Source organism: Microcebus murinus, chromosome 6 (genome assembly GCF_040939455.1).
Source record: "Microcebus murinus isolate Inina chromosome 6, M.murinus_Inina_mat1.0, whole genome shotgun sequence".
NCBI lineage: Eukaryota > Metazoa > Chordata > Mammalia > Primates > Cheirogaleidae > Microcebus > Microcebus murinus.
This window is the reverse complement of record NC_134109.1, coordinates 73,282,976-73,308,963: the sequence shown is the minus strand read 5'-3', so window position 1 is coordinate 73,308,963 and position 25,988 is coordinate 73,282,976. Positions and strand designations below refer to the sequence as shown.

Here is a 25,988-nt window from a genome sequence, read left to right as displayed (position 1 = left end):
TCTGACCTATTACATTAAAATGAATATGATCAAGTCTTCAGATAAAGAATCTTCATCTATATTTCTTATAGAGAAATTCAATTCTCTTAACCCAGACTTATACATCTCTGGTTCTCAAAGGTCCCTAATCTTTTTCCATAAGAACTTTTCATTTCCCAGAAATTTTATGATTTCAAACAGATAGGGGTGGCAGTGTGATTAGTGAGTGCAGAAAAAGGTCCAGGAGTTAACAGTGAAGTCCTTCAACAGAGATGGGCAGTGCTAATGATAGAGTCACTCAGCTCCCTATTTCCTCCCTTCTCTGGGAACTGGTCAGAGGTATAACCAATAGGGTAAGGAAATCACCTTCATGCCAGATCTACTGGCAGAGATCCTGATGAGCTTCTGGCGGCCCCCTGGGTGTTATAATTATCAGCACACATCTATGGGACAATGACACTATAAAGGGTACTGTGCTGGGTACCTGTATTGAGCAAGTACCTTACATTAATTCTGCAACAAAATATGCAGTCTTAATGACCCGTGTGTAAGGCAGTGAACCCCAATGGCAGTAACAGAGGGTTTGCAGATGTGCACACTGACAGCATGGCCGGGTCCTGTTACAGGAGTTCTGTTACTGAATGAATTTTCTCTTGATAGAAAAACAGGTGCTAATTGGTGGCTACAGCCAAGAAAGATGGATGACTGATAAGAACAGGCACCTGGGTCTTGTCTGAATATTCTGGTCTGATATAAACACCCAGTAGCTCTTTGTTCCTTTGTTTACTCATTTATTCAACAAATTTGTGTTGTACAATTCTTATTTGGGCTGCACAGAGCTCAGAGCTGGGAGGTGGAGATTCAATGGTGATTTAGACAGACACAGACAAGTCCTACCTAAGAGGCTGCAGACAAGTAAAAGTAAAATTCAGTATAGCCAATTACATTTAATGTACCATGATGGGTGAAGTACAGGGTATTCTTAGAGCATAAAGAAGGAGCACCCAACACTAACAAAAATTGGAAGGGAAGAATAAGCTAACACTTGAAGATCCAAGGAAGTGTTCTTTTAGGAGGAGGTGGGAGGGTGGTTGAAGGGAAAAAGGCAGAGAGGGAGGAAAGATGTTTCTGACAGAGAAAACTAAGTTTGAAGGCTTGGAATGAAATTGCAGGGTGTGTCCAACCAACTGGCTGAAGAGTACTTTGGCACCCAGTGGAATGTGTGTGTGTGTGATGTCGAGATGAGATGAAGCTGGAAAGCAAAGCCAAGAACATGAAGGGGCTAGTAAATCAAGATAAGTAATTTGAACCTTACCCCAAGGCATTAGACAACTACTGAAATGTTCTAAATCAGGAAACTGTATGATCCTCCTGTACATTGGAAAGATTTCTAGAGCTGTCTTTTACAAAAGACAAAGGAGACTTGGTAATTCTCTTAAATTCTTGCCTCAAAGACAACCTTTGAAAAAGTTTTACATTCAAAATAGCGGCTTATAGTATTTTCTGAATTTACTAAAACCATATTAAGGTGCCAGAAGTTCCAGTTAGGTCACCAGCAGCAGTGAGTCAAAGTCATTAAATCTGAGCAGATTCTGAGCCAAGATGAAGAGAGTTAGGCTCTTTTGTTTCTAGGATAGGTGTTGGTGCTTTCACCTCTTATCTTTCTAAAGCCTATCTATTCTTAATTAACTAAATATGAGGAACACAGAAGTTTTGTTGATATTAGTAATAAAACTATCCAATTAGTAGACAACAATAAAGGAATTCCATCCACAGTAATCTTATCTTTGTCTGAATGAATTTGGTATTTGGTGTACACTGCCTGAAATTGCTAGTCCACATAAGTATGGATCGTGTCTTCCCAGATTCCTGCAGACTGAAGTAATCAACCCCTATTCAGCTGCACTGACCAAAAAGAAATACATAAACAAAAGCCACACCCCTCCCCATTACTTATTTTCACTTAAAAAAAAAGAACTGTACCTCCTTCTAGATCCTACAAAGTCTTACAAACCAGGCACAGGTAAATGGGGTCTTTTTTCAATGGAGGTATGGTTTTAAATCTCTGCATTTATATCATAATGATCTGTGACCAGCAACACACTTGAAAATATGATTAATTTGGAGTTCATACTTTCCCCAGCTTTTGTGTTGAAACAGAGAGAAAAAGTGAAGTAATAGCAGATTCTAAACAGATCAATCCAAAAAATTTCACTCTCAAGATGGACAAGAGAGTTGTCAGAGGGTCCTGAATTATGCTCATTTCATGTACCCCCCCCTTCCAAAAACATATCATTTAAAGTATTTGCAATTATAATTGCTGTCTTTGAAGAATAAAGAGAAAAAGATCCCTGGACTTTTTCAGCATGCTGTGGTATTCCTGACCTAGGCTACCACCCTTCACTTCTCCATTACAGCAGATCATGTGGTGATGGTCACATCCTTATAGAGCCTATAGGCTCCAAGGCTGGTATAGGCTCTGTAAGGCAGGACGAAGACTGCCTTCTCAGCATGAGAATGTTGTAGTCTTAATTTTCATTCTGCCACTTCAGGAAAGAGGTACCCTAACAGTTTTATTCCTTATGTTAAAACATCAGTAAAAACAAAAACAAAACTAAGCACAAAAGGATTGCAGGCTTCTTCTAGAAAGAATTCTGATGCCATTCCATTTTATTTTTTCCTTATACCTTGCTCTAATACTCAAATCAGGAAGCCCTGGTTTGTAGCATTTTCCTATCTCTGTAGTGTACACATTCCCATGACCAATTATAACTACCACTGTGCTGTTATGGAAAGTGAAGATGGGATGTGCACAATTGGCTCTCCCAGAAGTTGGTGAAAGCTGGGTCCGGCCTACCATTGCATATGACCTTAGTTGAGCCTTACCAGATAACTCTAGCCAGTCAAGAGTTGTCTTCACCCCAGCTGAAGATCCAGTCATGGTGGAATAGATAGGAGTTGCCCCTGCTGTGCCCGACCCAAGTTCCTGACTCCCAAAATCGTGAGCATAATGCTTGTTTTATGCCATTAAGTTAAAAAAAAAAGTTTACTGAGATATAATTCACATACGATTCACCCATTTAAAGTGTACAGTTCTCATGTATGAATGGTTCAAAGGGAAAAAAATTAAAAATAACAAAGCATACAATAGCTTTTAACATAGGCAGAGCTGTGTATCCATTGCCACAATTTAAGAACATTTTCATTAACCCCCAAAATCTCATCCCCTTTATCTCTCATCCTCCAAGTCTCCTGTCCCACTATCCTTAGGTAACCACCAATCTATAATTTGTCTCTATAGATTTGCCTATTCTGGACATTTCATATAAATGGAATCATATGATGTGTTCCTTTATGACTGGCCTCTTTCACTTACCATAATGTTTAAAAGGTTCACCCATACTGTAGTATCAGTATTTCATTCCTTTTTATTGACCATATTCCATTGTATGAATATATCACATTTTATCTATTCATCAGTTGATGGGCATTTGGGTGTTTTTCAGCTTTTGGCTACCATAAATAATTCTGGTTTGGCATTCATGTACATGTTTTTGTGTGAACACGTTTTCTTTTCTCTTGGTATTCTCATGGGTGTATACCTAAGGAACGGAAATGCTAAATCTTATGGTAACTCTATTTAACTGTTTGAAGAACTACTGGACTAAAGTGGTTCCACTATTTTACATTCCCACCAGCCATGTCTGAGAGGATTCCAATTTCTCTACATCCTTGCCAACATTTGTTATAATCTGTCTTTTTGATATTAGCTATCTGGTAGACGTGAAGTGGTATCTCATTTCAGCTTTGATTTGCATTTTCCTGATGGCAAATGATGTTGAGCACGTTTTCATGTGTTTATTGGTCATGCATATCTTCTTTTGAGAACTGCCTATTCAGATTCTTTGAGCATATTATAACTAAGTTATTTGTCTTATTGAGTTGTAGTAGCTCTATATATTCTACATACAAGTCTGTTATCAGATAATATGATTTGCAAAAGTATTTTCCCATTCTGTGGGTTTTTTCACTTTTTTGATAGCACAAACCTTGAAGCACAAAAGTTTTTAATTTTGATGATGTGCAATTTATCTATTTTTTTCTTTTGTTGCTTATACTTTTGGTGTCATATCTAAGAATCCATTGACTAATGCAAGGTCACTAAGATTTACAGCTATGTTTTCTAAGAGTTTTATAACCTTTGCTCTTAACATTTAGATCTCAGATGGATTTTTAGTTAATTTTTGTGTATGTGTGGGGGGTCAAAATTCATTCTTTTGCATATAGATATCTGACTATCCCACCAACATTTCATAAAGACTGTTCTTTCCCCATATGTCTTGATATTGTTGTGGAAAATCAATTGACCATAAATGTGAGGGCTTTTTTTCTGGACTCTCAATTCTATTCCACTGATATGTCTGTTCTTATGGCCACTACCACATAGTCTTGATTACTGAAGCTTTGTAGTAAGTTTTGAAATTGGGAAATATGAGTCCTCTAATTTTGTTTTTTTTTCTCTCAAGATTGTTCTGGCTATTCTGATTCTCTTACACTTCCATATGAAATTGAGGATCAATTTGTCAATTTCTACAAAGTGAGCTGGAATCGTGATAGGGATTGAATGAAATCTGTAGGTCAATTTTGGGAGTACTACCATTTTAATATTAGGTATTCCAAGCTATTAACATGGGATGTCTTTCCATTTATCTCAGTCTTCTTTAATTTCTTATAAAACAATGTTTTGTAGTCCTTAAAGTATAGTTTTGCACTTTTGTTCAGTTTTTAAGTATTTATTGTTTTTGGTGCAATTACAAATGGAACAGTTTCCTTAGTTTCATTTTTGGTTTGCTCATTGCTACTGTACAGAAATATAATTTTTCTTTCTCTCTCCTCTCTCTTTTTTTTTTTTTTTTTTTGAGACAGAGTCTCACTTTGTTGCCCAGGCTACAGTGAGTGCTGTGCCATTAGCCTAGCTCACAGCAACCTCAAACTCCTGGGCTCAAGCAATCCTGCTGCCTTCAGCCTCCCAAATAGCTGGGACTACAGGCACGCGCCACCATGCCCGGCTAATTTTTTCTATATATATTAGTTGGCCAATTAATTTATTTCTATTTATAGTAGAGATGGGGTCTCGCTCTTGCTCAGGCTGGTTTTGAACTCCTGACCTTGAGCAATCCTCCCGCCTCGGCCTCCCAGAGTGCTAGGATTACAGGCGTGAGCCACCTCGCCCGGCCAGAAATATAATTTTTCTATGTTGGCCTTGTAGGCTGCAATCTTGCTAATACATCAATAAATTTTAGGGCAATTGATAACTGAAACATTTATCATTCACTTATTCCTACAATGTCTTGTAACCTCTTACTTATCTTACTCTATTGCTTCTGCTTTGGTTTAGGGCCCCACCCCTGCTGTCCTGGGCCATCCCCATTGCCTTCTAGCAGAGCTTCCTGCCTCTATGGAGCAATCCCCCCCTGGCATTCCCCTTCCACATTACTGCCAGAATGAGTTGTCTGAAACAAAACTTGCATGCAGTTTACTTGCTTTGAATCAATAAATATTAATTCAAATCTTAAAACTTAGAATATTATTCTCAATGCTCACAAAAGCATTTATTATCTGGCCCCTTATTCCCTCAAATAGGTTTTCCAATAAAATAAAAAAAGAAAGATAAAAAATGAAAAATAAAAAAAAAATAAAAAAAAAAATATCTGGCCCCTCATATACGTCTGTCGCCTTCCAGTGTACCTTTTGCTTTATACCACAAGCCTTCAGACACACTGGTTACTTTGCCAGGGCCATCTTTCTTTAACTAGCTAACTCCTACTCATTTTCCTTTCATTTGGGATACCTCTGTGAATCTTTTCTTCCGGTCTCTTTTTCCAAAGTCTGTTTAGATTTCTTCCTCTGTGAGGCCATACAGTCCTATATTTTCCCTCCACTATTGAGCTTAATATTCTGTGCTGAAGTTGGAAACTGCTTAAGGGCAGAGACCAAGTCTTGATAGATTTTTGCATTCCTAACACCTAGCACACCAGTAAATAGTGTCCAAATAAAAGAGGAGAGGGTAAGAAAATAAGATTTGAAATGAAGCCTGTTTAACTTCTGAGTCCAGTTTCCAGACCCACTTTTGGGAGATAAGCTGAAAAATGGAACTATGTTATATATTGATTCTTCATTCTGAAAAGCTCCCATGGTCAAAGGAGGCAGCCTTTTGTAAAACCCTAATTCTTACTCAGGAAACATGTATGCTTGGCAATAGATTTCCCAGGAAAATTAACCTCATGTTCATTTTAAGGCTACTATTTGGGGTGGGAGGATATAAGTGTCCAAATTTAAGTAATTAATGTTAGAAAGGAAGACAATATCATCTCTTAACTTTATCTTTAAATTAGGAGTCTTTTCATTTTGTGACTTTTACTATAGTGTGCCACATTCACAAATATAATGAGGAAAGGGCTTTCAATATTACTTTTACAGATTTTTCTGTTTATGGTTACATTTGAATAATGAATACCTTCCACATATACAAAGGATGTACAATGAAACAAATTATCTAGTAAACTCTAGTAAAAACAAACTAGTTTAGACACAATAGTGGCATAATAGTTTCTTTTCTCTAAGACACAGGCTTATTTGGGTTATTTTAACATCAAGTTTCTTAGTTTTGCTCCTTTTTATTAGGGTATCAAGGGATTATAATTTAAGTCTCAAATTACACTTGATTTTGCCAACTTTTTTGAGATGGGGTCTCACTATGTTCTAGCCCAGGCTGGACTCGAACTCATGGGCTCAACCTATCCTCCTCCCAACTTAGTCTTTCGAGTAGCTAGGATTTACAGGCATGTGCTACCATCACTGGCTTCGCCAATTTTGAAGTGAAGGAGATACTGAAATTTACTAAAATCTCAGCGGTTAAGAAAATATATATAAGGGTGACAGTAATGCCTATTAATTGCCATATTCAAAGGTCAAATATTAATAAAACTGCTCCACCTCCACCCCTTTCCTATCTTCTTTCTTTTACTTTTCTGGGATAGGAACATACCTTAATGTTAAGAGCACAGACTCTGGAATCAGGCTGCCTGCTTTGCCAATTATTAGCTGTGTGGCCCTCAAGTCAGTTAAATTTGCTGCACTTTATTTTCTTCATAAGGACCATTATATGGTTGCTATGAGGACAAAATGAGTTAATACATGAGTACATAAAGTACTCAGATCACTACCTCGCACACAGTTAATATCCAGTGTTACCTATTATCATCTCTAGAAACTTTCTTCTCAGGGCCCTTACCAAAGAGTGAAAGGTTGTGCTCATTAGCATTATCTTTGATCTGCAGTAATCACACACACATTATGTACAATATCAAGAAGCTGCCAAATTATTAGAAAAATGTTTATTAATGTAAACCTTCAATCAAACATGACTCTTGGGAGAAAATTAAAGCAGGGGGAGGAGAAAAAAATCACCTGATTATTGTAAAGTTCTGACTTAGGTAAGTTGTTTTGGGTAAATAGGTATAAAATGTTGAAAGTGCTCATGAATGAAAATTAACATTTGAATGTAGGAGTCAAAAATGTGCTTATGGGTCACAATTACAGCTTTGCTGGTGCTTTACACAAATATTTAAGTTCTATAAAAGTGCTGAATGGATCACAAACTGAAATCAAGTGACTCAGCAATTCCTTTCAGAAGGCAATGCATTTATTGGGTGCTGTTCCATATAAAGTGTTGTAATGTTTCTGTAAATACTGAAATTCAAAACTTATAATCAACTAGCTATTGTATATTTATTCAGATCTTTAATATATTAAGTATACAAAAAAGGGCAAGTCAGGCTAAAGTGAAGGAGCTTAAGTTTATTAAGGATTAAGGTTTTAGCTTAGCTTTTAGCCCAGCCTTCAGGAATATAAAAAAGGTTTTGGTTGGCATAAAATGTCAAAATATGTCTTTCCACATTTGGCATAGCTTTATCAGGATAATCTTCCACTGTGGTGTCAAAGCAGAAGCTGTATACTATGCTGGGGACTTTATTATCATGGACCAGAGTTTATTACCATTTTGAGATGTTGAGCTGAAGTCAGACTCATTTCTCATAATCCAAGTAAATAAAACCTACTCCAGCTGATAATCTCTGACCCTCAGTTTTAAGTGTTTAAGATGCAGGGCACCCTGATCCTAGTCCAGTGCTCTTTCCCCTCTATCATGGTATTTGTGACTTGCATGTGCTAAGGAACAGCTTTCTTCCAAATCCTTAAAAGGAAAAACTCAAATTGTCCAGGACATGTGCAACTTTGGAGTTAAAAATTCAATAATTTCATTTGAGACAGTTCAGGGAATGTATTCCTTCTAGGCTAACCACACCACCTACAAAGGGAATGCTTTTGGCATATGGCTTTATCTTGTGCATTAGGAATGCAGTCTGTAGTCATTATTGCATAACCACTGTATAATGTCAATTTCATCAGGTAATGAAATTTTACCTGGGGAGGGGTAGGTATAAAGGCTATGATTTTACATAATTTACATATTTTTTCTATAAAAGATGATGGCATCACAAGCCATAAGGAGCTCTATCTATAGTTTTGCTTTTGCATATCATTTATAATTAAAATGTGACTTTTTCCTGAGGAGCCGAAAACAGTAATTTAGAAAGAATGCTGCTGCAACAATTCAAGAAAAAACAGTGAAAAACCAATACTTAAAATTTACCAAGCAGCCATTTTACTCAGTATGATTCAGGATACAAGCTCTGAAGGAGATGTAATGTAGCAGATTTAGAATCTAAATTAAATAGGAACAAGATGTACACAGTATGCAGAAGAAAACACAAAAAAGCAAAGGATCATAAAGGAAAAAATAACTATAGCAAATATTTAAATTTAAATTATATTAGTTTAATGGAGCATCTCTGGTTTCAAAGGTACTAATGGCTAAACAAGATAATCATTTCAGTGTAACTAATAATGGTGTGACAACAAAGAACATTAGGGTGTTTAATAATTTTTGAAATTCTTAGCCCAAAAAGAAAAAAGATGATCCAGATATGATATAATTAGAATTTTTACAGCTCAAGTTCTTACAAGGAAAACTTCCCAGCTACCCATTCAACAAGGTACAATATTCAGGGAAAAAGGAAAAGACCTAAGACAAAATACCCTTTAAAGTTGTATCTTATTCCACTGAATGCTATTGTTCTCAAAAGATATCACAGTATGGATAACAAATATGTATTAATAAGTATGGATATCATATATCTAATCTAGAAATAAACAGGGATGGCTATGGTATACAAAACTCCCTCCTAAACCTAATTATTATTTGAGTTTTGATTACAAAGATCTGAGGGATCAGGGCAAATACCTTCCTACTTTTGCAGCCAGTCATCTAAAAAAAAGTAACATGCACTACATAAAGAAAAAGCTAGTTTTAAAATGTGCAATACACTACTTTTTACATTTGAGTATGAAATTGCTTGATTGAGATCTTCCTTAAAAGCAAATGTAAGAACTAAAGCTTTCGAAGTCTTTTCCAATAGTATGGTTTTAGAACCACAGAACATTTGGTATTTTAGAAAAAGTTTCTGAGGATAGGGACTGTACCTTACCTTTGTGTATAACATCAAGGAGCAGATAGTAAGTAATCTGTTGATTATTGACAGCCTCACTACCTCAACCAATTGGCATCCACTCGGTATCTGGCAGCTCAATGCCTGTGTTTAGCAACCAGAAACAATGACATGCAGTAAATAGAGAACTTTTGACATACTCTCAATCATACCTATTAATATTCATTTGCAACATAAAACCCACCTTCTCAATTTTCTAGTACAAGTTTTAGTCAACTTGAAATGACTTTAGAGAGTTATATAATTAGAATGACTAACAGGAGAAAAGAGATTAGTCTAATTTGAAAAACATATATATAAATTCAACTTTGAGGCTCCATTCTTTATATACAACTTAACTATTGTACAACTTATTAATTTTTATAGAGACGGGGTCTTGCTATGTTGCCCGAGGCTGGTCTTGAACTTCTGGCCTCAAGTGATCCTCGCGCCTTGGCCTGAAAAAGTGCTGGGATTACAGATATGAGCAATTGTTGTCCAATATGTTGTACCTGTTACAACTTAATTTGAACCAAATATGTTTCCTTGGCATCTTTAACATTGGCTAAATGGTTGTGTACATACATTTCCAAACTATCAGTATTACAATTTACTTGGATCACTGCTAATAAACATTACTGAAATGTAGAGGAGTAAGCTGTTCCTACTGTATGGTCAGCTGCTGCTTTTTTCTTAAAAGATGAAACAAAAGATCAAGAGATAAAAATAGCAGACTTGAAACTCATGCCACATGTGATATGACAAATAGGGGTGTGCCAGCTGCTACAAGGAGCTCATGGAAGCTGTATATATTTTATAAATATCTTTTAATTAAAGTATTTGATTTCAAAGATATAATGCAGTTTCTCAAATATCACACTAGTCAACAGCTGCATTAACATTTAAAAGAAATCATTGGGTTTTGTGTCACTGAAACACAAAACTTATAACTGAGTCCTTCCACATCAATTTATATTTTCAAGAAATTATTAGGTCCCACTACCTAAGAAAAAGAAAGTCATGTTATTTTCATTTAGTTCAAATTACAAAAGTGAGCTGGGCGTGCTTGCTCACATCTGTAATCCCAGCAGAGGAGTGCTTAAGCCCAGGAGTTTGAGGATGAAGTAAACTATGATTGTGTCACTGTACTCTAACCAGGGTGACAAAGTGACACACCCTGTCTCAAAAAAACAAATTACAGAAGAATGTCATTTGTCTAAACGAATCTTAAGATATACGGTGTAATACTAATCTAAAACATTAGCTACTCTCTTGAAGACTACACCAAGCACATGTTAATTATAATAATCACTATAGCTTTTATTATTTAATTCCAAACTTATGTCATTGTTTAGATAACTGATGAAATTTACAGAAAATAACTGTAGTTTTGATAATTTTATCAATGTATAATTTATAAATACCATTTAAAAGTCATCAGAAATGTCTGAAGTAAACTTTTGTTATTTCATATGTGGAAGATTTGTAGAATGAAGTCATTATACTCATTAATTACATGGAGCCTGCCAAAGCAGAAGTGACTGATTCAATTGTTAGACTAAGGCTACTAAGCCAACAATAACATGGCCCTGAATCAGTACTATCAGACATTGTTAAACGCCTAACATGTTAAGTTTGTTTCAAATGCTATACTTGTAATTATCTTTAACAAACTAATTTTATCTTTAAAAACTCATAAATGACAAAACCAAGGGAAAAATCAGAAAATATTTCAATTTTGAAAAATTATTAATTAGAAGGGTACTAACCATTTTCTGTGGATCTGTTTTGCTGTTAATTGGCGTAAGTATAAATCAAAAAACAAACTATACCAGGCTAAAATCACCAATAATTTCATGAATAATATAGAGAATAAAATTTTATTGCTAGTTCTTTAAAACACACATTTATATGCTTCTTTGTAAAAGCATGTCAATGTAAAGTATGATCTTACAGGTGATAAAGGTTAAAGAATTCCACCTAGTTAGTAGTATAAAAACATTGATGTGCTATAGAACGATCACTTAATAAGTCATCAGTGCACCCATTAGTCCCTCTCCCTTTATTCCACATAAAGATATATTAATAATAATCTTTATGGTTAATTATGGCAATTATTTAGGCACAATATTCAGATTTCCCCCCTCCCCATTTTTGAGTGTATGTGTGTATATATATATTTTAAATGACTAGCTTTACCTACCTCAGGTCTTATTCACCATTAATTTTTTTTTTCCATTTCTATCATTAAGTGACTTTCCTAAAGCACAGAGTGCAATGATTAGTTTTTAATTAAGAACACAGAATCTAAAGAGCAATATTTAGGCAGGAGAGAAAATTATTAGATGTGCCTCAATTAAATAAATTCTTTGTAGAAAATGTTTTAAGAGAGAATCAGGTTATCAGGAATTTATTTTTTTAGACAGGGTTGAATATTAAAAATCAACTCTTGGTGGTTCTCCATTGACTCAATATTCATAGTATTGCTTAATGTTATGCCAATTTTATACATAGGAACTGAGCTACTACTTATTTAAAAAGTTATATTTGATAGCTACAGAAAACATACCATAGCATAAGTTGCAATTTTGTTCCCAAATACTTAAGATCAAATCTACACGTTTCTTTTCAAAATACAGGGATTCTATTGTTTTTCCTTATAAGTCCTCTTCCTGACATTAAAAAAATAGATAATGATTAGAAACAGTCAAAGAACACAGAATCCTATATTAAAAATGTTTCAAAAGTAATTCTCATTTTTTGGGGAGACTCTTCCAATTTCTCCAAAAAAACCTGCTCAGAATGTATGGCTTTAATAAGGCAAAAGAGCTTTTCAGTTTCCTTTAAGCCTTTTCAGTGTATGGAAAGCAGGAAACAATATACCAGATATTAGCATGTAGAGTATAAATCCATTTGGGTTAAAAATATACAAACGCATAGAAGAAAATCTGGAAGAACAGACACAGTGGTTCCCGCCGGGTAGATGGCAGTATGGGTGTTTAATTTTCTTTTTGTTAGTCTATTTCCAGAAATGTTTGTACTACTTTTGTAATTTCATTCATTCATTCATTCATTCATTCATTCATTCATTCATTCAGAGACAGAGTCTCACTCTGTTGCCAGGGCTAGAGTGCCATGGCGTCGGCCTAGCTCACAACCACCTCAAACTCCTGGGCTCAGGCGATCCTCTTGCTTCAGCCTCTCGAGTAGCTGGAACTACAGGCATGTGCCACCATGCCCAGCTAATTTTTCTATATATTTTTAGTTGTCCAGTTAATTTCTATTTTTTAGTAGGGACAGGGTCTCGCTCTTGCTCAGGCTGGTTTCGAACTCGAGCTATCCACCCACCTCGGCCTCCCAGAATGCTAGGATTACAGGCGAGAGCCACCACGCCCTGCCTACTTTTGTAATTTTAAAAAGGTGCTTACAAGGAAAAAAGAACACTGCATATCATGATTCTCAATCATTTTTAGATAAAAGCAGAAGAGAAAACACTCAAGGGACACCCTCAATTCTAAGAAAATTTATGTATTTCAAAAACTACATGAAAATACCTTAATTTTGTGCTTTATAGATGGCCCTCACTTGCACAGATCTTATGTGCAAGAAAAACAATAGAAAAACAAACAACCTTTAAGGATTAAACACATCTTAGCTAAAGTTTTATTTTGTTGTAGCATTTATAAACCAATTATAAACATTTATAAACCCATTTTCTAAAACAAAAAAAGATGAAAACTGGAAATTCTTATTCTAGAACCACTCATTTTCAGCTGCCATGCTATCACAAATATCTCTGGGTTACTAAATTATTTTCCCACACGTATGCGCAAAGATACCACACCCTTGCCTTATTCAGTAAGGTGTAAATAAATGCCAACTACTTGCCAGGCTTCATGCTAGAGGACATGGTTTCTGGTCTCATAGAGCTATCAATCGAATTGGGAAGACAGATAATAAGCAGTTATAAAACACTGATCAGTACTGGTAAGAGAAGAATAGGGCTGAAGAGAGTATATGGCAGAGGCCTCTAACAGCCCAAGAGGCTGCAGAGGGGGCTTTCCAGAGGATTTGTGTTGAGAACTGAAGGTTAAGAAAGTGATAACTGGGTGAATTTGGGGGAGAAGACTGTTCAGGAGAAAGGAGAATTTGCAAAGGATGTGTACTCTTTTCAGAAATTGAACCACATTCATTTTGATTGGTGAGGCGACATCAAAAGATTGTAAACCATACTTTTTAGACTCTCTCTTAAGAGGCCTTAAGGAGTGACATGGTAGGATTAGTGCTTTATAAATTATTCTGGAGTAGCATGTAGGGAAATGGGTTGGAGGGATACAGGACTAATGCCAGAGAGACCAGTGAGGAGGCTGCTGGAATAACAGAGGCAACACCCTGGATTAAGGGCAGGAGAAGTGGAAAGAGGTAGAAAGATAACATAATATGGGGGTTAGATCAACAGGATTTGATGAGTGATTCAGAAATGATTCAGAGACTTGCAGCTTGGTAATTGCTGATATTAGGGCTATTCAATGAGAATGGAAAAGCAGGACTCAGGAGGGCTTTGTAATACTTTTTATAAACTTTTTGCTCATGTATGGGCAGTGAGAGTAAAGTGGATAAAGGGGAGTAGAGCTGTAGAATGAGGTCAATTCCGAATATACTGAATTTGGGATATCTAAAAGATATCCTAATGGGTACTTCCAGTAGGCAATTGAATATACAATTTTAGAGCTAAGAGTAAGGTTTAGATATGTATTTGAGAATGATGAACATACAATTCAATGTTTGCCTTTAAAAAAATCATTCTATTTGGTCAACCACAAAATGGCTTCCCTTCTACGCTCAAAGTAAGAACAATTAATGTAGACAGTAAAGGAAGCCAATAGGAATAAATGATGTTTCTCAAGGAAATGGCAGAGTAAGAAGAGAAGGGCCCTTAAAACAGAAACTTGTAGAACACCAATGCCTAACAGGCAGAGGATCCTTCAAGAAAAAAAGAGGCAAGAGAGGTGGCCACAAAGCCAGGGGAAGTATGCCACAGAAGCTGAGTCTAGAATGGAAAGCATTGAGGAAACACAAATATGCTGACAAACTATACAAAGTTTTAGGGTAAATCTTTTCATTTGAAATAAATTACTGACATGACATGAGATTTTTAACTGGGAATACCCTCTCTGTAGTCTAAGAATCATTGAGGAAACAACTAAAAAGTAAGTTGGTTTCTTCCCTTTACTGATTTCTTACCACCTATTCTAAGTAGGGGAAAGGAATTTGGACTGCTAAGGGGAAAGGACAAGCCTCTTCCAAACTCCTCGTAAGCTTTAGAACTTGCCTATAAGGAAGGTATCAATTCTTATGTCTCCTGTTGTTGAGGCTAAGGTACAGCTGTACAGAGGAACTGGCAAGTGCAATGCAGGGCAAAAGAGAGGTAATGTAGGTCCTCATTTACCTGTTTAAATAATTTTAAACAAAGGGCTAATGAACTTTTTCTTCTTCTTTTTTTTTTTTTTTTTTTTTTTTTGAGACAGAGTCTCGCTTTGTTGCCCAGGCTAGTGTGAGTGCCGTGGCATCAGCCTAGCTCACAGCAACCTCAAATTCCTGGGCTCGAGCGATCCTTCTGTCTCAGCCTCCCGAGTAGCTGGGACTACAGGCATGCGCCACCATGCCCGGCTAATTTTTTATATATATATCAGTTGGCCAATTAGTTTCTTTCTATTTATAGTAGAGACGGGGTCTCGCTCTTGCTCAGGCTGGTTTTGAACTCCTGACCTTGAGCAATCCGCCCGCCTCGGCCTCCCAGAGAGCTAGGATTACAGGCGTGAGCCACAGCGCCCGGCCATTTCTTCTTTTTAAAATAACAATGGAAGTAGGAAAGTAAATGAATGCTAACTCTAGTCCTGACTCCGGGAAGATGAGGTCTAATTCCAATCCAGGCTTCATTCTGTAAGTTTGGTTGGTAAACGCAATAGAGTAATTCTGGAAGCAAGTAATTCTGGCAATTCAATGTCTTCTAGTTCTCTTATGACAACTCTTTCTTACCCTAGAAAAAAAATACTTTGGATTAACTCTTCCAAGCTTTGGTGTAAATCCAGTGTTACAACAGTCCTGCCCAGGTCCAGGACATTAAAAAAAAAAAATTCCTGGTTTAAATCTGAATGAATATAAAGAATTCTGTAAAACTTAAGAATAATACTAGTTCAAGTGTATTTAGGGGCATAATCCTTATCTGGACTCCTAGCATCTCCCATCTGAAAACAACTTAGTTCAGAGAGTAATAATTTTGTATATAAAGCAGTAATATATAACAGTCTTTGCTGTGAAAAATACATTGGCAGCTGTGGACTGCCCCTTCATTCAATTACTGATAGTGATGAATGTTTTTCTGTGTTTTATGACTAATTATAGTCTGTAAGAGAAAATATTGTGGTATATACTATGTTGTATTTGTAGTTGTACTTAATTTTTATTGAAGTTTGATTTTAGAAGATACTTTGAAGTCAATAATTTGACCCAGAAAAAATTACAATGATTATAGTATTTTAAATATGTTATTTCAAATACAGCATTGGAAAACATACTCAGTATATTGGTTTATGATATGTAGTATTTACTTTCATTGTTATAGTTGGTGCTATCACTGAATCAATCAAGCTGTATTACAAATGGAAGCATACAATGTTCAGGGATGAACTTTTTATTCTATACTCCTGTTACATAATAAAAAAGGAGGAGGTATAGTGTGCCACAAAGTTTTATGACAATTTTCATAGCTAGAAGAATTAGAAATCAAGGGAGAAATAATAATATAGGAGTAAATACCTACCAATGTATGTCCAGCAATACTATTTCCATCTAAGGTAATCCAGAAAATAAAAGTCTGGATTGAAAGATAAGAATTAGTGTATCCAAATAGACCACTCCAGTTGTGTCAGCTGCTTATAATTCTAATTTAATTTTTTTCTTTAAATAAACAAAGGCAAATGACATTACCATCTTATTCTTAAATAAGAATAAAGATAAGTGGGAATGACTAATGAAATATTAACTTAAATCTTGCCTTTTCAGACTTAAGTAACTATGTATTTAAATATGATCTCTATTATCGGCAATCAATAACTAATAATCATCACTCCAATTAGTTATCCATTTGTTGTTAAGTATATCAACAACTTGGCAAAATACAGAAATGTTCTACATTCAAGAAAACTACTGATTCAAAAGCCAGAAATCTAGCTTTGAACTCACACTACCTTGTTTAAGGTTAGGATATGACATGTACCAAGTATATTTAGAGGCATTAGGATATAATTTGTCAGTAGCCCTTAGAGTTCAGTACTGGTTTTTATGATTTCCCAAAATGGATATAGATACTTATACCTAATTCTCACATCTCAGGATTCATGTAAATAATTGGTGCCAACTACCTTTGAAATTACTGCCAGAAAATTTTAAAAACCCTGATAATACTTGCTTCCTAACTTTCAACCCCTTATTCTGACCATGATCACTCTTTACATAATTAATTCACTTTATCCCTAGTAGAAGCAAATTATTTGATTATAACCCTCTATTGCCTCAATAAAATACTTGCACCTAAACTTGCAAAGTTAGCAAAGTCAAGTACAGAAGACCTAAGAAGGTAGAAGAGCTACAAGGGCATGGACACTTTGGGTATAGTCCCTTAGTTCTGTATGCTGCTTAGCAGCACAGCAACAAATGAACAATGACAGAGATTGTCTTAATCTAGGTCAATACAACAACCAAAATACTTTGCAAACACTTTCTTTAGCTCTTTCTAGGGATCAACACTGTTCAAATTAAAATGCTGTGGCATGAGAAGAGCTTAATAGTAACAGTAGTGTTCGATGATATTTATTTATCTAACATCTATTATCCAAGAACCTTAGAATCATCTAATACTAATCACATCTAATACTAATCACAACTGAGAGAGGTAGGTACTAAGGTAAACTGCAAAGGCCAAAGAACAGAAATTAGGAGCGTGTGCTACTGAATAATCTTTATAAGCTAAAAACTCTGCTGCCTTACAGCTCTGAGTATATAAAGTGGAGTGTTATCTAGTCACCTTCAACAAACCTAAATCTAGGCATAAGGAGTCATTGTTACCAGGATAATACCTTTCCATATTTCATTTGTATTTATACTTAATTTCTAATGAAGTTTGATTTATTGAGTTGAAGTTTAATTTTTGATACAGTTTAGGTCAATGATGTGACCCAGAGAAATATCTGGGTCACATACAGAAAATCTCTGATCCAGTATTATTTAATACTGGTCAAACTAAAAATTATATAGTATTTTAGATATCTTATTTTGAATATATTATTTTAAATATTAAAGTATAGAGGACCACATATACCAATTATTTGAGTAACCATTCCATTTGAAGTGAAGAGTTTATTCTAAGCTATATACGGCATCTTCCTTATGACTGAAAGCTGAATTTGTGAGATTGATACCTGAGGGGAGGTACAATCTGTAGCCACAAAACTATTTTGTGTGTAAAGTTAATGAACCTATGAAAAGATCAAACTTCTGTCCTTAGCTTCATTACCACCATACTCCAATCAAGTTAACCAGTTTAAACTGTTAGATAGTTAAAGAAATAGGAACAAAGGGTTATATTTCATCATCTTAAGGTTTCAGAGATGGCATAGGTTTACAATTCAAATTCCCATGTTCTGAAAAATGACTTCTTAATAACTCAACTCTCAAATCACAGAAATGCAGTAATCTGAAATTATTCTAAAGATTTAAGAAAATAACCAATTATTACAATTTATGTTCTCTGTGAATACATAGCTATAATGAAATATAGCTACATAAGAATAGAACTCAGTGAAAGAACATTTTTAAAGCAAGAAATATGCTTTGAGATTCTTATCAGTAGTCACTAAAAGGGTAAATGCTAAAGATTTACATTCAAGTGCTTGAAGGAATACTGCAGAGAAATTCAATTACTAAAAATCTTTGCTCAGATACCTGTCAGGCGTATTAAGGATGAGATGATGTATGAGCCACCAGTAGTGGTATTAAACTCCAGTCATTTTCAAAAGAAGTAAGATTTAGAGCTATTAAGACATTTCAGAATTAGGTTCATTGACACCAAAAATGGTATTTAAAAAAAGACCTCATACAGTCTGCTGGCATGTCATACTAACCATTAGAAGAGGTAGTGATGTAAAGTGTTGGAATTTAAAATACAAGGTCAGCATTAACTGTAAACAAGTCTAACGCATTGTATGTAACTCTTTTTAAAACAATGTAGTGAAAAAGAATTAGAATTCATATAAAATCAGAATTAAAAAAGCAAAAAAATAGAAATATTTAGTGAATTTACTCAAATGAAAAGTTTAAATGATACAGAAATGAAAAATATTAGAAATCTATATACAATAAAAAGTGAATATAAATTAGCCAAGTCCATGGACATATCCAGTTAAACATTCATACATATTCACCTTTTTTTTAGATACAGATAACACATACATGTGACATGATGATTCTGGAAAAAAAAATCTGAGATACTAAAAATATTCTCAAGTTTCAAAAATGGTGTAGAATGTGTTTCAACATTCTACCATGAATGTAAGCCCCTGATTTAATTCCATGATTTTATCATGCCAGAAGCATCGTTGGTTTTAATTTTTTAAACAGATATTGGTATCATAACACATTGGCTTATTAATAATTAAGGCATTTTGTATACACAGTATCTCAGTGTGGACAAAAATTTTTAATATTGTTTTCTGCTATGATGTTTTTAACTTTCAGTCTTTTCAACATAAGAAAATAGCTGCACACATTTATGTGCTTTTTTATAAAACACAATCTTAGAAAAAGTGAATGATGATTGGTCTTTGCTGTTCCTAGTAGTAAGTCCTGTCTTATTTTTTCACATAGTATAAATTATATTCTTGTGCAGGATTGCATTAAGACCCAGTAGCTCTTAAACAATGTTACCGCATAACCATATAAATCCCAAATGCAGCAAAGGTGAACAATCTTCATAGTGCACTTTCACCTCATTGAAGTTGAAGCTGCTCCTTTTGGATATTTTTCCACTTCAATGTGAAGTAGATTGTTAGGGTTTTATTAGTGGTTTCAATATGTGGCTTTTTAAAAGGAAAAATGGTTTTGATTTCTTCCACAGTTCACAGTTCTCAGAGGAGACCTTTTTTTTATAAATCATAGTCCAGGGCTGTTTTGAACAACCAAGTGGTCTTTCGTAAGATGAAATCTCTCAATGCAACTGTAATAAATAAGCATCTACATCCTTAAAGGATAAAACAAAAACATTTCATTAGTCAGTATAGTAAATACACATATGCACAACCCATTTTCTTTACCCTTTTTGTTGTTTGATTTGCCTTACTTTCCCTTTGTAAAAGATGTGTCTTACTCAGTTGTTGTTGTTTTGTTAATCTCCATTTGTTCAGCACAGGGCCTAGAGCACATAGCATGTGATCAATAAAGGTTTACTAAGTACTGAGTGAATATTTTGGTTCCTGTGCTCAAACAACTCTGCTTTTATACTAACATTCATAGCAATTCTATCAGTGTTACATAAACTCAAGGTCAGCTTGATGATTGCCTCTCTGATTTCTTCCCTCAGAAAAATTACAAATTGAGGGTTCAATATTATAAAAGAGGTTTTATCATAGCTTACAAAAGTTCACATTGAACTTTTAATCACTCAATATCGTTTTCAATAATAAATAGTACTTTACGGTCATTTTCACAATAAAGTTTCTCCCTTTGTAAAAAATTATAATTGAAAGCAAATTGCTAAAGAAATAATCATTTCTTCAGTACTACTATCCAGAATACAAGACCCCTCCAGAGCAAGGTGGCATGTAATGTATGCTCTAAAAACCTAAACAACAAAAAATTTCCATGAAATTCATTTCTGTTTTTAAGATTCTTATCATTAAGAATTCTATGGAGTAAAATCATACAATGGTAACACATTTTGCTTCTTTTTTTGAAGGAATCCAAGAAGAACTTTACAAGTAAGTCTGTGACATAAACCCTCTTATTTAGAATATTATATATATATATATTTTTTTATTTCATTATATTATGGGGGTACAGATATTGTTGGGGTTACATATATTGCCCCTGCCACCCCTCCTCCCCTCTGTGCCAGCGCTTCAAGCGTGTCTGGCCCCAGTTGGTGCACACCACACCCATTATATAAATATACCCCCTCCCCTCCTCCCCCTCCCACCTGCCCGCCACTCGATAAAAGGTTTGATAACATGTCTTTATGGGAAAAGTTGAGTATGTTCTTTAAGCCTCCCTACTAAAACTGGAATATTATATTTTTTTAAATCAAAGAAGGTTTTCTTATTCCTGGCTAATGCCCATTTATGATAGCAGTGTGCCCAGTAATAAGGGTGAAAATATTTCTTAACATTTTTTTTCCTGCCATTATATTTAAGCTACCAATGTCTTCAGGAGTTTAAATACTAAAATCCAAACTAGAAATATACCTTTTCCTTTAAGCTATAAGTATATCAATAAAGACCAATGTCAAATTCATTCTGTGATTTAAACACTTTATATTCTCAAAAAGCATGACATTAGCAAAAGCAAGGTAAAAATTAATACTCCAGAACCAGTTGATTGTGTTTCTCATTTCTTATTTCCTGAGTTCCTCATTTTCTTATTTTCTGATGCTGTCCTAACTGGATTCTTAATCTTTGTCTAAAATATTTTTCTCTGACTTAAACTCTCATTAAATATCCCCAGCATGGCATTTCTGTGGCTGTATATGAAACATGTTCAATGGCTAATATCTTTGCCAAGGTTATGGCCATACCCAGAGGACCTTAAGCATTTGCACATATGAAATTGACTTTAGACCTTATTAGAACAGTACAAAAAAATTCATTTATAAATGTATAATACTATTTTTTCAAATTTTCAATGTCTAATTTTTAAGCTTAAATATAATTACCTTAGCTATATTACCAGTATATCCTGGAACCAAAGTAAGATGGTTTTCCTGTTCCCATAATCCACTTAATTGTTGTTTTAAAATCTGAATATTTCTAGGAGAAAAAAAGAAGAAAAATGAGAAAGCAAATATAGTAGGATATAGATTTTGGTAGTAAATATATTTAATGAAATTTTGAAATTTTCAAGTATAAATCAGGAGAAAACTGTTATTTAAAGTCAAGCAACCGTTTAAAATAATACATGTCAAACATGAAAATGAAAGGTTATGTAGTTGTCAAAGCAAGTAAGAAAACAACTAGGCATCTGAAGCATGTGTACAACCTGTTCTTGGGTATGAAGCAGAAAATTTTGAGAGTCTAGAAAGAAAATTATGGACTTTCAGGAGACTATTGGGAGATTTTTTGCGTGTGGCAACATGATCATCTGGCTACTCTGGTAGAAAACTCACAGATTTTCACATCAAGGCAAATCTCAAATTATGGTTATTATGGTTTTTAGAATTATAGTCATCAACATTGGACACTCAAGTTAATGTCCAGGTAGCCGAAGACCCTGCAGGATGCTTCCATTCCTTATTCCACTAAGGGTATCTCTTTTCCCCTCCCTTACTTATATAATGGATATAAGGGCTAACCCACTGTTGTGCTTTTTCCTCCTAAAATGAAGGGAACGATTCTACCAGAAGAAGAGATACAGAGGTTCGTAGGCTATGCAATTTAACTTCTGTGTGTGTTTTTCACAAATGATTAATATCTCTCTGAAAATGAAGAGAATAAATATTATATACTAATGATCATGGAATAAAATTGTTGCCTAATTTAATCAAGCTGCTTTTCTGAGAAATATTTCAGTATGAGTTTATCTTTAAAGGTGTACTCACCCATCATTTATAATTTCTGTTTTGGATGATAGCTCTGACCACCACCTTTTTATGACTGCTTGCAGCCAGTTTAAACCAACTATTACATATCTGAAATGACATTTTGTTACAGAATTCAAGTGTTTTCATCTAAGAAATCTTTACAAAAGATGATAGTCTCTCCCTCCTCCCAAATACATATAAATATTGATCTTTCCCTTTTTAAAAATTTAGTTCACTATTTCATGATCAAAATTCTATTTCATAAAACTCGTTTATAGATGCTTTTGTAACTGTTCTTTAGTCACTTCATATTCTTTTCCTAATTTCTGTAATAAAAGCTCTTTAAAATATAAAACCATGTATGTCTCATAGAGCCTAGTCTATCATTATGTACTCACAAAACACAAAATCAAGGATGCTGAAAAAGAAAAATGAATCAAGATTCAGATTCACACTTACTCTTCAAATTTGCTTTTAAGTAGTGACTTTACTAGAGGCAACAAGTCTACACAGCAGCCAAGTGAGATGTATTGTTTTTCTTCCTGTAAACTAACATAAAGAAAGTACTAAGTCATAAAAATATGAACAGGCCACAATTTGACCTTCTTTAAACTGACTTTTTTTCTGAAAAACATTGTTTTTACCTATTAGTGAGCACAGGAAGGCAATCTACCACAACTCCAAGATCTTCTATCCTGTGAATACAAAAAGAACAGCATTCCTCACAGAACTGATTATTTCAAATTTACTTTCACATTTATAATCTTCACACTGCTTTTGAGAAATTCATTAATCTAACAAATAATTTCAGTGTCTATGATGAGTCAATTGCTGGGGATAGAGCAGTGAACAAAGAGATAGGACTTGCATTCCAACGTGTGAGTATAGGTGTGTCAATGGAGCAGAGACAGACAATAAACAAACAAGTAAAATATACAGAGTAGATTGATGAAGAGTGCTATGAAGAAAACTAAAACAGCAAAGGGAGATAGGGAATGAGGAAATAAGTATTTTTAAATAAGGTAGTCAAGGAAGGCCTCAACTAAGGTAACATTTGATAGACTTGAATACAATGAGGAAAGTTATGCTTAAAATTCCCACTCAAAGGGGATTTTTTAAAAGGTTAGTTTTCCTATATCAGTATCTCTTAGTTTTACAGATAAGAATCTTAATCAGAAAAGATAACAGCTTTACTCAATCTGATAAAACAGATAGTTTTTCTGTATTTTGGTTATTCTTAGACTAGTGATGGATGTAATTTAAACCATATTGTCTCTATTGAAGCTAAACATAAGAAGTTTAAAATTTTAGTTAGTAATAACATAAAAAAAGAAGAGGCACTTCTAATATCTCACTGAAAATTACTTTTATTGAACAAAGAACATAAAAGGTCACACTTACCTCACCAAGTAAGCTACAAGTTCACTTATACTTCTCTTTCTCCAGAAAGTTAAAGCTACATTCAATCTCAAATTCCTACTGAACAAAACTTGAGCCATTGTTTCATGGTCCTGAGAAACCTGAAAGGCAATAATCTAATTTGTTAAAAAGCACATTGAAACAGTATATGAAACTATTTTTTTCATAAATCATTCTGGTAGACATAGTTTTAAATTATGCAAAGGTGACTCCTTTACTGGCCCACAAAAAGGAATATCATAGTTGAACATATTAAACAAATGATCTGAACAAATTTAGGACCTGTTTAATTTTTACCAATACTTTTTCTGGCTTGCTACTATTTTTCTTTTAAATCCCAATAATTTTAAATTATTTTTAGCTGACCCACAAATCTAGGACTTAATTTAGAACGTAGATAAAAGGAAAAGGTAAACATAGAAGCTAGTCATTACCAACTAAATGGCATAAGAAGGGAACTATAAACACAGTTCTGTGATGTTATAGTATCACTTCAATGTGTCTATTTTTATATAATAAAGTATTATTCCCCTGTTATAAAATATTTAAATAACACAGAACTACATAAGAGAAAAAACAAATACTCTCTACCTGCCCATAAAAACATCCAATATCACTCTCCAGAGGTAATCACAGTCAACAGACTGGTATGTATCTTTCCAAACCATTTTCTAGACAAAGACAAATTAGGTATGTAAATAAACACTCTGAAAAATTAAAAATTAAATTATATATATTGTTTAAAACCTTGCCTTTTCACCTATATGAACATTTTTCAATGTCAAAATAGATCGACTTCAATTTTTAAAAAAAATTTAAATACTTTCGTTAAGATTTTACAATGGAAACAGCCAGATCAAAGGTTATGTACATTTGAACTTGGATAAAATAATATGGTATCACTTTTAGATTTAGGTTTTTAGAGCAGGTGCTAGTCAATTAGGAAAACAGGTTTGAAACAACAGAGCAATCAATACACCTATTAGTCCAATCTGAGGTTAAGGAAGGCTTGTGAAAAGTAGTGAAAATGAGAAAGCAAAGTAAAAGGAGGGTCTTTAGAAAAACATCTCACAGTGGCTGTGATTCAAATGCACAATTGAAACTTTTATATTTTTTTAAGGCACTTGCACTCAGAAGTTTATTCCCTCAGTTCAAGGGAAGAACCAACCTAGGATCCAATCTAGGTCAGATTTCTAGGTTATATAGTCACATGTTCTTTTCCTTCAGAGTATACAGTTTGTATGACGATTTGATTAATGTTGGCCTCATCACTTCTATAACTACATGAAAGAAAGGGCAGTGTCTGTTTTTCACCCACCAATCTATTTCTCCTCAGAGGCTGCAGAGGACATTCTAGATTAGGAAATAGCAATATTAACAGTAAGGTGCTCTCAATATTTGTGAAAGAATTAGTATGACAATTGATTTTCTTTAACACTAGAGTTTAGTCATCATCCTATTTTCCAGGGCCCACGATAATACACCACTGAATAAAATTCTCCTCGTTTCTCTTTTTTCACAGATACCACTCACTCCCTCCATTTCTCCTAGCATGTTTATTTTTTTATTTTTTTATTTTTTTTTTGAGACAGAGTCTCGCTTTGTTGCCCAGGCTAGAGTGAGTGCCGTGGCGTCAGCCTAGCTCACAGCAACCTCAAACTCCTGGGCTCGAGCAATCCTTCTGCCTCAGCCTCCCTGGTAGCTGGGACTACAGGCATGTGCCACCATGCCCGGCTAATTTTTTATATATATATATCAGTTGGCCAATTGATTTCTTTCTATTTATAGTAGAGACGGGGTCTCGCTCTTGCTCAGGCTGGTTTTGAACTCCTGACCTTGAGCAATCCGCCCGCCTCGGCCTCCCAAGAGCTAGGATTACAGGCGTGAGCCACAGCGCCCGGCCCTAGCATGTTTATTATTATAAACTCATGTGTACTTATAAATTTTATCAACCATTCCTTCAAATGACCATTTTTATAAAAACTACTTTATTGAGCTATAATTTACATGCCTTAAAATTCATAATTCAACAGTTTAAAGTACATAATTCAACAGTTCTTAGATTTATAGAGTTGGGCAATCATCACCACAATCCAGTTTGGGAATATTTCTATCACCCCTCAAAATTCCCTTGA

The 25,988-nt window shown here is 34.6% G+C and overlaps 1 protein-coding gene across 2 annotated transcripts in view; it reads right to left on the bottom strand.

Annotated features, from left to right (window-relative positions):
- Positions 1-18,909: 18,909 nt before the first annotated feature.
- The window catches only part of KATNBL1 (katanin regulatory subunit B1 like 1), a 48,085-nt gene continuing 41,006 nt past the window's right edge, over positions 18,910-25,988 (bottom strand). The window contains exons 5-10 of one of the 2 annotated variants that reach the window (XM_012742864.3): positions 23,836-23,954; positions 23,079-23,129; positions 22,894-22,983; positions 22,453-22,542; positions 21,571-21,664; positions 18,910-19,884 (exon numbers count right to left, since the gene is read on the bottom strand). In XM_012742864.3, the coding sequence (XP_012598318.1) occupies positions 19,852-19,884; positions 21,571-21,664; positions 22,453-22,542; positions 22,894-22,983; positions 23,079-23,129; positions 23,836-23,954 (477 nt within the window). In that variant the 3' untranslated portion in view covers positions 18,910-19,851. The remainder of the gene's footprint in view (positions 19,885-21,570; positions 21,665-22,452; positions 22,543-22,893; positions 22,984-23,078; positions 23,130-23,835; positions 23,955-25,988) is intronic. The other variant, XM_076004226.1, reaches the window with a different exon arrangement.